This window comes from Equus caballus, chromosome 16 (assembly GCF_041296265.1).
Source record: "Equus caballus isolate H_3958 breed thoroughbred chromosome 16, TB-T2T, whole genome shotgun sequence".
Classification (NCBI taxonomy): Eukaryota; Metazoa; Chordata; class Mammalia; order Perissodactyla; family Equidae; genus Equus; species Equus caballus.
Window position 1 is genome coordinate 14,843,120 of NC_091699.1, and position 16,442 is coordinate 14,859,561.

A 16,442-nucleotide genomic window follows, 5' to 3' on the forward strand; every position below is an offset into this window, starting at 1 on the left:
CAGAAACTCCTTCCTTTTAAGGCTGAATAATATCCCATTGTGTGTATAGACCACATTTTGCTTGTCCACTCATCTGTGGATGGACACTTGGGTTGCTTATCCATTCATCATTGATAGACACTTCAGGTTTTAGCTATTGTAAATACTGCTGCTATGAACATGGGTGTACTAATATCTCTTTGACACCCTGCTTTCAATTCTTTTGGGTATATGCCCATAATAGAATTTCTGGATTATATGGTAATTCTGTTTTTTAATTTTTAAAGAAACCGCCATACAGTTTCCCACAATGGCCACATTCCCACCAACAGTGCGCAAGGGTTCAGTTTCTTCATATCCTTGCCAATACTTGCTGTTTTCTGATTTTTTGATAGTAGACATCCTGATGGGTGTGTGGTGGTATCTCATTGTAGTTTTAACTTCCATTTCCCTGGTGATGAGTGATGCTGAGCATCTTTTAATGTGCTATTGGCCCTTTGTGTGTCTTCTTTGGAGGAGTGTCCATTTGAGTCCTTCGCCCATTTTCGAATTAGCTTGTTTGCTATTTTGTTGTTGAGTTTTAGAAGTTCTCTACATATTCAGGATATGAATCCCTTATCAGATATATGATCTGCAAGTATTTTCTCCCATTCTGTGGGTTGCCTTTTTACTTTGTTGGTAGTGTCTTTTGATGTACAAAATTCAAAAATTTTCATGAAACCCAATTTGTCCATTTTTTCTTTTGTTGCCTAAAATTACTGCCAAATTCAATGTCATGAAGCTTTTGTCCTATGCTTTCTTGTAAGAATTTTATTGTTTTAGGCCTGACATTTAGGTCTTTGATCCATTTTGAATTAATTTTTATATATGGTGTTAGGTAAGGGTTCAACTTCATTCTTTTGCATGTAGATATTTGCACCATTGTTGAAAAGACTGTCCTTTCCCCATTGAATGGTCTTGGCACCATTGTCAAAAATCATTTAGGCATATGTCTGAGAGTTTATTTCTGGGGTCTGTGTTCTATGCCATAGGTCTATATGTCTGTCATTATGCCAATGTGACACCTTTATGATAACTGTAGTTTTGCAGTAAGTTTCGAGATCAGGAAATGTGAGACCTCCAGTTTTGTTCTTTTTCAAGATTGTTTGAAGATTGAGATTCCATATGAATTTTAGCATGAGTTTTTGTGTTTCTGCAAAAAAATCTGATTGGGATTTTTTTTTTTTTTTAAGATTTTATTTTTTCCTTTTTCTCCCCAAAGCCCCCCGGTACATAGTTGTGTATTCTTCGTTGTGGGTTCTTCTAGTTGTGGCATGTGGGACGCTGCCTCAGCGTGGTCTGATGAGCAGTGCCATGTCCGCGCCCAGGATTCGAACCAACGAAACACTGGGCCGCCTGCAGCGGAGCGCGCGAACTTAACCACTCGGCCACGGGGCCAGCCCCTCTGATTGGGATTTTGATAGGGACTGCTTTGGATCTATAGATCCTTTTGCAGAGTATTGACATTTTAACAATAGTAAGTCTTTCAATCCGTGAACGTGGAATGTGTTTTCATTTATTTATGTCTTTAATTTCTTCCAGCAGTGTTTTGTAGTTTTTCTTGTACAAGTCTTTTACTGCCTTGGTTAAGCTAATTCCTAAGTATTTGATTCTTTTTGATGCTAAGTGAAATTATTTTCTTAATTTCCTTTTCCGTTTGTTCATTGCTGTTGTATAGAACTATAATTGATTTTTGCACGTTAATCTTTTATCCTGAAAGTTTGCTCAATTTATTAGCTCTAATAGTGTGTCTGTGTATGTTCTTTAGGACTTTCCATACATAAATTATATAATCTGTGAATAGAAATAGTTTTATTTCTTCCTTTCCAAGTTAGATGGCTTTTATCTCTTTTTCTTGCCTGATTGCTTTAGCTGGAACTTCCTGTACAGTGTTGAAAGAAATAGTGAAAGTGGACATCCTTGTCTTGTTCCTGATTACTAAGGGGTAAAGCTTTCTTCTTTTACCATTGAGTACGATTTAGCTGTGTTTCATAATTTCCCTTTATCATATTGAGGAGTTCTCTTTTAATCCTAGTTTGTTGAGTGGTGTTTTTATCATGAAAGGGTGTTGGACTTTGTCAAATTCTTTTTCTCCATCAATTGAGATGATTGTGTCTTTTTTTCTTTATTGTATTAATATGATGTATTACGCTTATTGCTTTTTGTATGTTGAACCACCTTTACATTCCTTGGACAAACCCCTCTTACTAATAGTGTGTAATCCTTTCAATATGCTGCTGGATCAAGTTTGCTAGTATTTTTTTTCTTGAGGAAAATTCACCCATAGCTAGCATCTGTGCCAATCTTCCTCTGTTTCTTATTACGTGGGCTGCCTGCACAGCATGGCTGCTAACAGAGCGGTGTAGGTCCACACCCAGACGCCAAACCCAGGCTGCCAAAGCAGAGTGTGTTGAACTTAACCACTAGGCAACTGGAGCTGTTCCCTCAGTCTGGTAGTATTTCACTGAGAAGTTTTGCATCTATATTCATAAGGAATATTCATCTGTATTTTTCTTTTCTTATTATATCTTTGTCTGGCTTTGGTATCAGAGTAATGCTGGCTTCATAGAATGAGTTAAGAAGTGTTCCCTTCGTTCTATTTTTCAGGTGAGTTTGGGAACAATTGGTAATAGTTCTTTAAGTGTTTGGTAGAATTCACAAGTGAAATCATCTGGTCCTGGGCTTTTCTTTGTTGGGGAGTGTTTTGATTAGTGATTCAATCTTTTTACTTATCAGAGGCTTATTCAGATTTTGTATTTCTTCTTGAGTCAGTTTTAGAGTTGGGGCTTTTCTAGGAATTTGTCTGCTTCATTTAGGTTATCTAATTTATTAATATACAGTTCACGATATCCTCCCATAATCCTTTTTAATTCTGTAAAGCCAGTAGTAATGTCCCACTTTCCTTTTTGATTTTAGTAATTTCAGTCTTCTCTCTTTTCACTTAGTTTGTCTAGGTGAAGATTAGTCAATTTTGTTGAACTTTTTAGAGAACCAACGTTTGTTCCACTGTTTCTCTTCATTGTTTTCCTATTCCCTATTTTCTTTATCTTGACTCTAATCACTATTATTTCCTTCCCTCTGCTAGCTTTGGGCTTAGTTTGCTTTTGTTTTTCTGGTGTGAGGTTAGGTTAGGTCATTGATTTCTTCTCTTTCAATGTAGGTGTTTGCAAATAGACCCCTCCCCTGAGTACTGCTCTCAGTGCGTTCCGTAAGCTCTGCTATGTTGTGTGTCTGTTTTCAATCATGTCAAAGTGTTTTATAATTTCCCTTGTGATTCCTTCTTTGATCCACTTGTTGTTTAAGAATGTGTTGCTTAATTTCCACAAATTTGTGAATTTTCCAAATTTCCTTCTCTTATTGATTTCTAATTTCATTCCATTGTGGATAGAGAAGATATTTTGTATGATTTCTTTTTAAATTTTTTAAGAGTTGTTTTGTGACCGAATATATGGTCTATCTTGGAGAATGTTCCATGTGCACCTGAGAAGAATGTGTATTATGCTGTAGTTGATTTAATTGGTCTATATATGTCTCTTTGGTCTAGTTGGTTTACAGTTTTCTTCAAGTTGTTTGTTTCTTTGTTTTTCTTTTGTCTAGTTTTCCTGTCCCTTATTGACAACAAGGTGTTGAATCTCCAACTATTCTTCTAGAATTGTCTATTTCTCCCTTCAACTCTCTCAGTTTTTGCTTCGTATATTTAGGGGTTCTACTGATATATGTGTATGCTTCACAATTGTTATATTTCTAGAGGGAGTGACCCTTTTCTTAATATATAAAGCTTCATTTGTCTCCTGTAATAATTTTTGTCTTAAAGTCTATTTTTGTCTGATGTTCGTATAGCCACCCTGGCTCCTTTTGGGTTACTGTTTGCTTGAAATGTTTGTTGCTGTCCTTTCACTTGTAACCTAGTTGTGTCTTTGAATCTAAAATGAGTTTCCTGTATAGCGTAAATAGTGGTGCCATTTTTTTTTTCCATTGTGCCAATCTCTGACTTTTGTTGAAGATTTTAATCCATTTACATTTAAAAGTAATTACCAAAAAGGAATGACTTACTTCTTTAAACTTCTTTATTTGTTTTCTTTAAAACTTACACCTTTTTTATGCCTCAGTTCCTTGATTATTGACTTTTGTGGTTGACTTTTTTTAGCTTATGGTGTGATGTTACTTTTATGCGTCAACTTGACAGGGCTGAGTGATGACTGGGCTAAGGGTAAAACATTTTTTCTGGGTGTGTATATGCGACTGTTTCTGGAAGAGATTAGCATTTGATTCAGTAGACTGAGAAAAGAGGCCCACACCCACCAAGGTGGGCAGGTATCATCCGATCCATTGAGGGATTCACTGAATCCTGAATAAAACAAAAAAAGCAAAGGAAGGACACATTCCCTCTTTCTCTTCTTGAGCTGGGAAGTCCATCTCTTCTTGCTTTCAGGCATTGAAGCCCCCAGTTGTTAGGTCTTTGGCCTTGGTCTGAGAATGACACCATTTTCTCCCCAGGTTCTCATGCCTTCAGACTCAGAGTGAACTACACCACTGGCTTCCCTGGGTCTCCAGCTTGCAGACGGCAGATTGTGGGACTTCTTGGCCTCTGTAACTGCATGAACCAATTCCTATAATAAATTTCCTCAGAGAGAGAGAGACAAAGACACCTACATAGATAGGTAGATAGATAGATAGATAGATAGATAGACAGATATAGATATTTATCCATGATGAAATTTATTATGGAAAGAAAGAAAGGACAGAACAAAGGAAGAAAGGAATGAAGAAAAAGAACCATGTATATCATATTGGTTCTGTTTCTCTGGAAAACCCTGACTAATACATATGGTTTTGATTTCCATCTCATTTCCTTTTCTGTAGTTTATCTTCTTAGTGATTACTCTGGGGATTATGGTAGCAATTTAGTTTGAATTAATACTAACTTAGCTTCAATAGTATACAAAATTTCTGCTCCTGTATAGCCCATCCCTCTCCCCTTATGGTATTATTGTCACAAAATACATCTTTATGCATTGTGTGCCCAATTAACAGATTTATAATTGTTGTTTTATATATTTTGTCTTTTAAATCATATAGGAAAAAACAGAGGAGTTTCAAACTGAAACTATATAATATTGGTTTTATATTTACTTATGTAGTTATCTTTACCCCTGTTCTTTATTTCTTCATATAATTTGAAGTTACTGTCTAGTATTCTTCCATTTCAGCCTAAAGGACTTTCTTTAGCATTTCTTGTGGGGCAGGCCTAGTGAAAAACTAGTGAAAAACTCCCTCAGTTTTGTTTATCCATGATGTCTTCACTTCTCCTTCATTTCTGAAGGATAGTTTTGCTCACTATATAATTTTTGGTTGATAGGGGTTTTTTTCTTTCAGCGCTTTAAATATGGCATTCCACTGCCTTCTGACCTCCATAGTTTTTGGATGAGAAATTGGCTGTTAATCTTATTGGGGATCTCTTGTATGTGATGAGTCTCTTTTCTCTGGTTGCTTTCAAGATTCTCTCTTTGTCTTTCAACAATTTTATTATAGTGTGTCTCAGTGTGGATCTCTCTGAATTTATCCAACGTAGAGTTGGTTGACCTTCTTGAATGTGTAGAGTCTTGTCTTTCATCAAATCTGGAGAGGTTTTGTCAACTATGTCTTCAAGTATTCTTACTGCTCCTTTCTCTGGTCCCTATGGAACTCTCACTATGTGTATGTTGCCCCACAGGTGTCTTAGGCTCTATTAATTTTTCTTCATTCTTTTTTCTTTCTGCTCCTCACACTGGATAATCTCAATTGGCCTACGTTCAAGTTTGCTGATTCTTTTTTCTGCTTGTTCAGATCTGCTGTTGAATTTTTCATTTCATTTTCATTTCAGTTATTGTACATTTCAACTCTAGGTTGCTTACTTTTTAGAATTTCTATCTCCTATTGATATTCTCTATATGATGAAACTTTGTTCTCCTGGTTTCCTTTAGTTCCTTGTCCATAATTCCCTTAGTACTTTGAGCATATTTAATATAGTTAATTTAAAATCTTTGTCTAGTAAGTCCAATATCTGGGTTTCCTCAGGGACAGTTTCTATTAATTTCTTTTTTCCTGTGAACAAGCCATACTTTCTTGTGTCATTGCATGCCTCATAATTTTTTGTTGAAAACTGAATGTTTTTAATATTATAATGTGGTAACTCAGAAAGTCAAATTCCCTCCTCTCCCCAGGGTTTGTTGTTGCTGCTTGCTGCAGTTTGTAGTTATTTGTTTGTTTAGCGACTTTTCCTAACTATTTGTCTAAGACTATTCTTTGTCACGTGTGGTCACTGAAATCTGTTTGGTTAGCTTAGTGGTCAGCTAGTGTTTTGACAGAGACTTCCTTAAATACCTAGTGCTGCAAACAAATCCTCTCCCAGTTGTTACAGATCGACTCTGTGTTGGGGTACTTCGTCTGTGCTCTCAGCAGGCTGTTTACACCTCTGCTCTAGCCTTGACTTCTCACTCGCCCAGAGCCCAGGGGTCAGCCAGAGGTGAAAGCTTAGGGTGTTTTGAGGCCTTTTCTAACTGTGGTTCCAACCCTGGGCATTCTTGTGCCCCTTTAGATTCCCTAGTATATGTGGAAACTTTCAAAGCCTTTATTCCTCCGTATATTTTTTTCCACAGCCTCTTTCTTCCCACACATTTTGATCTCCTACTGTGTGCCCTGTCTGTTATCCTGGGCACCTGGAGGTTGTGTCTGGTATATTTTCCTTTAAAAGCTTTTGACAAACGCTGCCTGGGAGACTGCTACACGCCTGCAAAAGTTCCAAGGTGAGCAAAACAAAGGCAAGCCCCTTAGCCAACCCCTCAGGGAGCCTCCAGACAGGTCAAACCATAGTTCCTGGGAGCAAGTCCAGATTGCCCTCTCTGGGACCAGTGCCACACCAGGCACATGGGCTCCCACCCGGATGGATCCCACCAAGCTGGGGAGTGGGGGATGGTAGGTAAGTTAAAACACCACAACACTTTCTTACCAAAATTTAGCAGTTTCTTCCTTCATTAAGCATTTCCCTGATTGTTGCGTTTTTAAAGTAGTTTCTGGAGCTCTGATAGAGATAATTCTGACAGTTTTTCCAGCTCAGTTGTCGCTTTAGTGAAGGGACATAGCTTTGGAGTGCCCTACGCTGCCATTTTCCACACCGTCACTCCTGTCTTTTTGTAAGTAAAACAATCCTTCCTATATAATTTTTTATGAATGGTGTGTTCACTTCCTTTGTCCATGTTTTATTGAATTATTAATTTTTTCTAATTCATTTAAAGTTCTTTACATAGTAGGGAAACTAGCCACTTGTCTGTGATAAGAGTTTCATATATGTTTCCCAGTTTTTCATTTGTCTCTTGTCTTTGCTAGTGATGGTTTCACCCCTCAGGGTTTTTTTTTGTTTTTTCTTTTGTACAGTTGAATTTATCAATCTTTTTCTATCACGACTTCCGGACTTTTGAATCATAATTAGAAAAAGCCTTCCCTGCTCAAAATTTATTAAATGCTTCTCTCATATATTCTACTAGAACTTTTCTGGCTCAATTTTCCCACATTTAAATGCTTGATCCATTTTGGATTTGTCTTTGTATAAGTTATGAGCCTTAGGTCCAACCTTTTCCCCTCCAGAGGCTCGGGCTCTTGAACAGGAGATATTCTTTAGTTTGTTTAGCACGTCTTCATTAGTGTCGAGTAGCCTCTGAAGGAGTATGAGCAGCAAGTCACTCGCATGGCTCTTGTTAGGACGACCTGGTTTCTCATCCTAGCCCTTGCCACTTAATTACCCTATGAACCTGGGCAACCCATTCACCTGGTGGGAGCCTTCCGCTTTCTGACCTGTAAACAGTGATAAGAGTTTCTGCCCAGCCTATTATACAGGTTATTGAAAAACAACCAAGACAATGTCTGTGTCAAGGGCTGTGGATGCTGTGAAATGCTAACCACGATGTAAGGTGGCAGGAATGATGAGAATAAAGTCTAGTAGTGCTTTATATTTTCTCATCTAAATACAGCAGCCCCTCGTGATCCTGCAACAACCCAGCACAGTGTCTAGTACGTGGTAGGTGCCTGATAAGCATTTGCTTGAGTCTCTATTGAATCTTTGCTATTTACCAAGGGTTACTATTTACTCCACTGAGCGACACATTCTGAACTCATGAACTCATGGAACTTACGTTCTAGTGGGAGGGAGAAGTACAACAGCTAAAGGAAATAAGCAAATGTACAGAATGTTAGATAGTGAGCAATGCTGGGGGGAAAACAGGTGGGGAAAGGGAAGGGGCGTTGGAGGTAGAGGCATGCAGTTCCCAACAGGAGGGTCAGAGAAAGTCCCACTGAGAAGGTGACATTTGCATAAAGATGTAAAGGAGGTAAGAAATTGAGTTGTGTGGCTATCTGGGGGAAGAGCCAGTCAGGCAGAAGGACAGCAAGAGCAAAGGCCCTGAGGGTGGAGGATAAGCAGAGGCCAGAATGGCTAAGCGCAATGAGCAAAGGTGAGAATGTTGGAGAAGAGCAAGAGGTCAAGGGGCTGAGGGAGGAGGCCAGAGCGTGGACAGCCCGGGAGCGCGTTGTAGGGACTTTGGCTTTTGTTCCCTGAAATGTGGAAAGCCGCTGGAGGGTTTGGAAGAGAGTAGTGACGTGACGTAACTTGGGTTCTGACAGGATCCCTCAGTCTGCTGTGTGAAGAACAGACTGCAGAGGGGCCAGAGGAGAAAGCAGAAGACCCCTTAGGAGGCACTGGTAGGCATCCAGGCAAGAAATGATGGAGGCCTGGACCATGTTCTAGGAGTAGGGTCAGGAAAGTGCTTGCGGTCTGTGTCTTTCTTCAATGTAGAGTGGACAGGCTTGCAGATAGATTGTGGGATGTGAGATGTAAGAGAAAGAAAGGAGTTCAAGATGACTCCATAGTTTTGTTGGATGGATGAACATGTCGCTTGTTGAGCCTGTTTTGTACCTGAGGAAACTGAGGCTCAGAGAGGTCAGGGGACCCATCCAAGGTGGTGATGCAGGTTGGTGGCAGAGGCCAGGATACAACCGCCTGGAGCCCGAACTCGGCAGCAGCAGGATCTTTGTCTGTCTAGAACCAGGGACTGGGGGCCCGGGGGCAGGGACCTGCACCCCTCCCACTGAGCCCTCGGCCACCTGCTCCTCCTTGCAGAGGGAAGGCGAGAGCGCCGCACTGCGCCACCAGAGGGGAGGCCTTGCCCTCTGACTGCCCTCTAGTGCTGCGGAAGCTCATTCGAAAGGAAGACTTCCGGGCCAGCTGCAAGTGCTTGGTGAAGACACCCCTGGTGTCTGACGTGGAGCTGGCGCACTTCCTGTCGGCGCCCCGGGACCCCACCCAGGTGCTGGTGTTTGGGATAGTGGCAGGCCAGAGCCCCACCAGCACGGCGGAGCTCCAGTGGCTGTTCAACACCCTCTACAGTCACCAGCAGCGGGGTCGCGCCTCGCCCTGCATCCAGGTTGGTCTGGGGTCCAGCCGAGGAGGCCCCGGGGTCTGGGGGTGGGGAGGCGAGTGGAGAAAGAACCCCACAGGGGGCCAGGGCTGACTGAATACCTGCTCTGGCCCATCTGTGTATAGACGGATATAATCCCTGCCCGGTGGGCACTTGGGGTTGACTTTAGCGTATCTTGGGGCTATTAACTGTTCCCTTACAATTGTTCATAAGCATAGAGTGCACAGTGGTCCAGCCCGGCCACGAGCAGCGTGGATGGGGACGGGGGCCAGCCGGAGGCGCTGGAGCGGATGGAGGAGTGGGCGGCGGGATTTGAGGAGTGCAGGACAGGCCTGGAGGGTGGGGCTGGATTTTGCAGAGACTCTGCTTCCACCCTTCCCGTGTCTTTGGTTAAAACAGAAACATTCCCGGGCTTCTCTTGCTCTGACAGCCAGAATGTCAGGTGCAGGTCTGAGTTTCACATCTTAAACTGGAAGATCAGGCAGGACAGCTGGAGGCACCTGGAATAAAAGGCAGATAAAATCAGAAAACATCACGTTACACGTTAGCCATATTAATGGATCCATAGCATCCGGAAAAAGGAGGGGAAAGAGACTAGCTTTACTCTGGATTGACATGCCCTACCTTGAGGTGTAGGTTCAGTTCAGGTCCTGGCACTGGATTTAATGACTGGGAGGTGTCCGGAGGGGCAGCCAGCAGGGGGTGGGGGTGGAGGAATCCTGGGACTGGGGACACCTGGGAACGTGGTTCACCTTCAGATCTCTGCAGGGCTTCTCACAGGCACAGGGAACAGTCTAGTCCTGCAGACCCCAGAGGGCCAGGCTTCTGGGTGTCACATGGTGGGGGGCAATTGTCTCCATGACAGCCTTCACCAGTCGAGGGCCCTAAATGGATCCAGGGACATGCTCTGGGGATGGTGAGGGGAGGTGTGCACGCAGGGGCTGAATGACCCGTTGAGCAGGAGTTGGGAGAGTTGTTGTCTGGGCCTCCAGGACTCAGTGGGAACCTGGTCTGGCTGTGATGCAGGAATCTGAGGGCATCCTCTTGGCATGGGGCGATGGGCACTCATTTCTCTGTTGGCAGTGCCGGCATGACCCCTACCGCCTGCTGCGGTACGACCTGGACAGCCCCCTGCAGAAGGACCCACCTCTGCTGGTGAAGAACAATGGTGTGGTGCAGGGGATGGTTCTGGTGAGCCGGGGCCCAGCAGGGACTCGCCGACTGGCTGCCACCCTATCTCCTGCAGCCCCCACCCGTGTGGCATCACAGATGTGGGAGGGGGGAGGAGAGGGGGCCCATGGGACCCTCTCCCTGCCCAGCCTGAGGCCCAGAGAGCAGAAGGACTGACTGAGAGTCACACAGCACATAGAGCCCGTGCGTCTCCCATCCCAGGAGACAGAAGGGATGGATGACACTTAACCCGGAGAACCAAATTCCCTTCATCTGTTTGTTTGTAAATAACTTTTTACTAAAAAGCATATCATAAAAACAGATATATTCATTGTAGAAAATTTGGAAAATACAATTTAGAAAATTTCTTCATGCTTCATGCTCAGATTCCTGCATTCTCAGCCAGGCCAGGTTCCTGCTGAGCCCATGCCCCATTTGTTCACACAGCAAGTGTGTACTGGGCACCTGCTTGGCCCACACTGTCAGAAGCCCTGGGGCACACCCTGCTGACATTTTGGTGTCTGGCTCTTTAGTCTTCTTTCTGACTTTGAGGTCCTGCTTTTTCCTTTTTTTTCTTTTGAGGAAGATTAGCCCTGAGCTAACATCTGCTGCCAATCCTCCTCTTTTTGCTGAGGAAGACTGGCCCTGAGCTAACATCGTGCCCATCTTCCTCTACTTTATATGTGGGACGCCTGCCACAGCATGGCTTGACAAGCAGTGTGTAGTTCCGCACACGGGATCTGAACCGGTGAACCCCAGGCCGCTGAAGCGGAACGTGCGAACTCTACTGCTGTGCCACCAGGCCAGCCCCGAGCTCCTGCTTTTTAAATTGTGATTTTTAACCACTGTGTAGGAGCCTGTCGTGTCATTTCTCTACCTGTGTTCCTTTTGTCCCATGTTTAGGTTATTTCCTTGTTTGTTTGTTTTTTGTTTTGGCCATAGCAAAAAACACTATAATGGATGTCGTCACACAGAAATCTTTGGAGAGGTCTCTACTGGTTGGAGACTGACACCTGGAGGGTAGGGTTCAGAGAGCAATGGGACAAGATCCCTGCCCTCAAGGGGCTCCCATCCCATGGGACCAGCTGATTGGTGCATGCGGATAAGTGTGTTAGAGGTGGGTGGGCTAAGGGCCCTCTGAGCAGGGAGACACCCTTCAGGCCTGGGGCCCCGGGAGGGCTTGCGTGTGAAACGGCATTTGAGCTGGTTGGGCTGGCAAGGGGCCAAGGCTGGGACGGGGGTCTGCCCTCTGACTTGGGGGACCTGGACTGGGGACAGGCTCAGCTACACCTCACTGGGCAACTCAGGGAAGGCAACACCCCTTCTCCATCCACAGAAGAAGTCCTGGGTCCCAGCACGAGCACTGAGAACCAGCGGCCTGTCCCAAGAGTCAGGGCTGCTGTGCTGAGGGCCTCGCCCTCTGTTTCCTCCCTGTGTGTCAGCAGATGTTTGCTGGGGGGAAGCTCCTTTTCGGGGGCAGCGTTTTGAATGGCTGCGGCTTAAGCAGGAAGAATCTGCTGAAGCAGATCGACCAGGCTCGACACAACTGCAAGATGGGCTGCTTCCTGCCGGGCAACTACAAATTTAGGTAAAACAGGAAACCGTGGATGAGGGGTGGGCACAGGGTGGGGGGGAGGGGAGGGAGGAGCGGCCGGGTGCCGCGGAGGCTGGAATGGGAGCCTGCGGTGGCGAGGGGGAGGTGCTGTTGGTGTCTTCGGGACACAGACTTGGGGAAAGGGCCACGGGGGCGTTTGTGCAGTGCCGGGTTCTGTGGGGGAGTCATGCAGATGGGTTTGGGTGGGGCTGTAGCGACACCCCTGCCTTTATCCCACCACACCCGCCCCATCCTGTGTGGATCCCAGTCCTGCTGCGCCTTTGTCTCCCAGCAGGGCCACGTAGACAAGGGTCGCGTGCTGGCCCCAGCCTGCCTCTTGGCTTTTCAGCCAGGTGATGCCCATCCATTGAGCACCACCTGGGCCCGGCTTGGGCATGATGAGCAAAGGTAGCTGTCTCTCTGGAGAAGCATAGCGCCTGGGTCACGGCAGGAGCTGGGGTTACGCTGTTGCCGCAGTGCAGGTGGCGTCAGGAGATAAGAGCAGGTTCTGGAATGCCTGAGCAGGAGGTACAGTGAAAAGCTTACTGGGTCAGGGGTCCCAAGACGAGGCTGGAGCCTCTGCTCTGCTCCTTACTTGCTGGGTGACCGTGGGCTAATCTCACTCTCCTCCCCCTTACCGTGAGGGTAAGAATGCCCACCTGCAAGGGCCGTTGTGAGGATCTTATGAAAGCGTGTGTACCGAAATGTTTCATAAACCGCAAAGTGATGAGCAAGCGTGTAAAAAGTGTTACCGGCCTGCAGCCATGGCCCGCCTGACTGCACCCCGCCACCACACCGAGTCTGGGCAGCACCAGACCCCTCAGCTTTCTAGGAGCCTTGATGCCAGTCTCTCCCCAGAGTACTGAGTTTGGACCTTGTCACAATGTGTGCCTGACCCTAAAGAGGTTCGGGGGAAAGCCATCCCTGGAGGAATCGTGGAGGTCACGCTGTGACCCCAGGATCCTGGACACTTAGCAGAGGAGACAGGAGCCAGAGGAACCTGTGGACATTAGGAAGGGCAGATGCTGACAGGTGCAGAGAGCAAAGTCACTGAGACCTGAAGGCCAGAGACCCAGAGAGGGAGGGCTTGGAGCCCCGTGAAGACGAGTTCCTCGACAGTCCCCGGGAGGAGGGGAGATGAGGCAGAGGGGCTGCTCAGGTTTAGGTCGGAAATACACGAAGACCTAAGTGGGTGAGGGAGCACACCATCAGGAAGGCCCAAACCGAAGGTGAGCTGAGGCCGAAGATGACCAGCAACTTTTCAGAAACATTCGGAACGTTGGCCTGCCACTTGGGGGTGCGGTAGCTGGGGAGTGGGGGATGCCAAAAACTACTTACAAAAAGACGCAGCTCTTATTTGGCTTTTGCTATCCTCAAAAGGAGGATGACCTTTAATGGGAAAGGGCAGCCTATACATCAGATAGGCGAAGGGGCAGGAAAAAGGAATCTGGCCACCTTTAGTGGCTGTGTGACCCGAGCAAACTGCTCACCCTCTCTGTGCCTCAGCAAGAATAAGCATAGTTTTCAGTGTGTTGGGTTGTGAGGATTAGATGAGTTGATACATGTGAAGTGCTGGCACCACTAACATTTACTGAGAGGTTACAAATTACAGTTGTTAGTGCTATTATGATTACTAAAATGAATTCTGGGCTCCTAATTTGTTATATCCAAGGGTTCTAAACAGACTCAATAGTATGCTTACAACAGTTTTCAACAATTTTTGAGGAATGGTGGGGAAGAATCAGGAGACGACACACACATAGATGGTTCAGGTTCTGGAAAGTGGAAAGGGGCAGATTCCTGAACTGTAAACCCGAAGGACTCTTCCTAATTCTAGATGGCCTGTTAGGTCGACAGTTTGAAAACGCTCACGGAAAAAAGGGAATGGGACCTCTGCAAGAGATTCTTGTTGCCATAGCAACAGTTCTGTTATCTGGACCTGTGAAACTAACTACCCAGGCTTAGTGGTGGAAAACAACACAATCATTTGTTATTATTGTCACTGATGGTCGGGGGCTGACTGGGCTTGGGTGGGTGGTTCTTGCTTGGGGTCTCTCGGGTTGCAGCCAGAAGTTGGCTGGGCCTGGTGTCATCCCAAAGGCTTGCTCACCCACACGCCTGACGGTCACTGCAGGCCGTCAGCCGGAACACTTACACATGGCCTCTCCGTGTGGTCTGGGCTTCCTCGCAGTATGGCGGTTGGGTTCCAAGAGGGAGTGTCCAGAGCGACAGCCAGGTGGGAGCTGCGTTGCCTTTTACGACTTGGCCTTGTAAGTCGTGTAGCGTTTCCTTCCCTGCATGTGAGTCCTAGGGCCAGCCCACATTCAAGGGAGGGGAGTGAGACTTACCTCCTGATGGGAGGACTGTTGAAGAATTTGTGGACGGGTTTTAAAACCACCTACCGGCCCGGTTCATCTTCCGGCAGGGTGACTGGAGGAGTAGTGAGAGACATGCTGCTGGCCTAGACCATCCAGATTCCGGGAAGACGCTGGGTGAAAGCTCTTGATGTCCTCGTGGAAAGGGGGATAGGTGTGGCTCAGGTAGCGGCTTGTTCGGCCACACCCAGTGAGTGGTGGAGAGCCTGAAGGGCAGGGCTCTGTGCTTGGCCTGGTCACTTCTTGCCTAAATACGCAACCGGGATGAGCACATGGAAGACTTGCTGGTCACTTGTGCCCTAGACGGGGAGAGATGACTGAATCAAGGTTTGCAGCTGCTCAGCCGCCAGGAGGGGGTTGGGGAGGAAGAACAAATGTTCACCTTTAGGTTTGGAAGGTTTATGGTCAGTGGAGGTGGAAGTCCCAGCGCAACAGACTATTACGCCGCAACGAAATCTTAGAAGGCAGAAGTATCAGTGTGTAGATCGAGGTGTAGCGCCTGGGTGCTGACGTTTGGTTTCTGGGTCCTTCTGTTACAAGAGGGACAGTGGCCAGCAGCTTTGCAATCAGGACTCTGCGAGGGGGGCCCTCACCATCCCGTGGTGGGAATCATGTCTTGTTTAACGCAGAGCAGACTTTGTTTTGTTTGTTTGTTTGTTTTTAGTGCTTTATTCTTTTCTTGTGGTAACATTCGTTTATAACATTATATAAACTTCAGATGTAGATCGTTATATTTCGATTTCTATGTAGATTACATCATGTCCACCACCCAAAGACTAATTACAATCCATCACCACGTGCCTAATCACCCCTTTCACCCCCCTTCTTCCCGCTTCCCCTCTGGTAACCACGAATCCAGTCTCTGTCTCTATGTGTTGTTTGTTGTTGTTTTTATCTTCCATTTATGAGTGAGATCATAAGGTATTTGACTTTCTCCCTCTGACTTATTTTGCTTAGCATAATACCCTCAAGGTCCATCCATGTTGTTGCAAATGGCTGGATTTCATCATTTCTTATGGCTGAGTAGTATTCCATTGTGTATCTAGACCACATCTTCTTGATCCATTCATCCCTTGGTGGGCACCTTGGTTGCTTCAAGTCTTGACTATCGTGAATAATGCTGCAATGAACATAGGGGTTCATATATCTTTATGCATTCGTATTTTCATGTTCTTTGAATAACTACACAGCAGTGGAATAGCTGGATCATATGGTAGTTCTTTTCTTAATATTTTGAGGAATCTCCATACTGTTTTCCATAGTGGCTGCACTCCTACCATTAGTGTATGAGAATTCTCTTTTCTACACATCCTCTCCAACACTTGTTATTTCCTATCTTGTTCATTATAGCCATTCTGACAGGTATGAGGTGATCTCATTGTGGTTTTGATTTGCGTTTCCCTGATAATTAGCGATGTTGAACATCTTTTCGTGTGCCTGTTGTCCATCTATATATCTTCTTTGGAGAAATGTCTGTTTAGATCTTTGGCCCATTTTTTAATTGGGTTGTTAGTTTTGTTGTTGTTGAGATGTATGAGTTCTTTATATATTTTGAATATTAACCCATTATCAGATATATAGTTTGCAAGTATCTTCTCCAAATTGTTAAGTTGTCTTTTTGTTTTGTTGATGGTTTCCTTTGCTGTGCAGAAGCTTTTTAGTTTGATGTAGTCCATTGTTTATTTTTTCTATTGTTTCTCTTGCCCAGTCAGACATGGTACTTGAAAATATTCTGCTAAGACCGATGTCGAAGAGCGCACTGCCTGTGTTTTCTTCTAGAAGTTTCATGGTTTTAGGTCTTACATGCAAGTCTTTAATCCATTTTGAGTTAATTTT

The 16,442-nt window shown here is 45.1% G+C and overlaps 1 protein-coding gene and 1 long non-coding RNA gene across 4 annotated transcripts in view; one reads left to right on the plus strand and one right to left on the minus strand.

Annotated features, from left to right (window-relative positions):
• The window catches only part of C16H3orf20 (chromosome 16 C3orf20 homolog), a 90,276-nt gene that overhangs the window by 60,439 nt on the left and 13,395 nt on the right, over positions 1-16,442 (plus strand). The window contains exons 12-14 of one of the 2 annotated variants that reach the window (XM_014731393.3): positions 9,170-9,473; positions 10,551-10,658; positions 12,083-12,225. In XM_014731393.3, coding sequence (XP_014586879.3) covers positions 9,170-9,473; positions 10,551-10,658; positions 12,083-12,225 — 555 coding nt within the window. The remainder of the gene's footprint in view (positions 1-9,169; positions 9,474-10,550; positions 10,659-12,082; positions 12,226-16,442) is intronic. The other variant, XM_023619914.2, reaches the window with a different exon arrangement.
• Positions 9,468-16,442, minus strand: part of LOC106781780 (uncharacterized) — a 71,350-nt gene continuing 64,375 nt past the window's right edge. For both annotated transcript variants that reach the window (XR_011426804.1, XR_011426803.1), the window contains exons 4-6: positions 14,634-14,905; positions 14,387-14,538; positions 9,468-9,967 (exon numbers count right to left, since the gene is read on the minus strand). This is a non-coding gene — a long non-coding RNA (uncharacterized lncRNA). The remainder of the gene's footprint in view (positions 9,968-14,386; positions 14,539-14,633; positions 14,906-16,442) is intronic.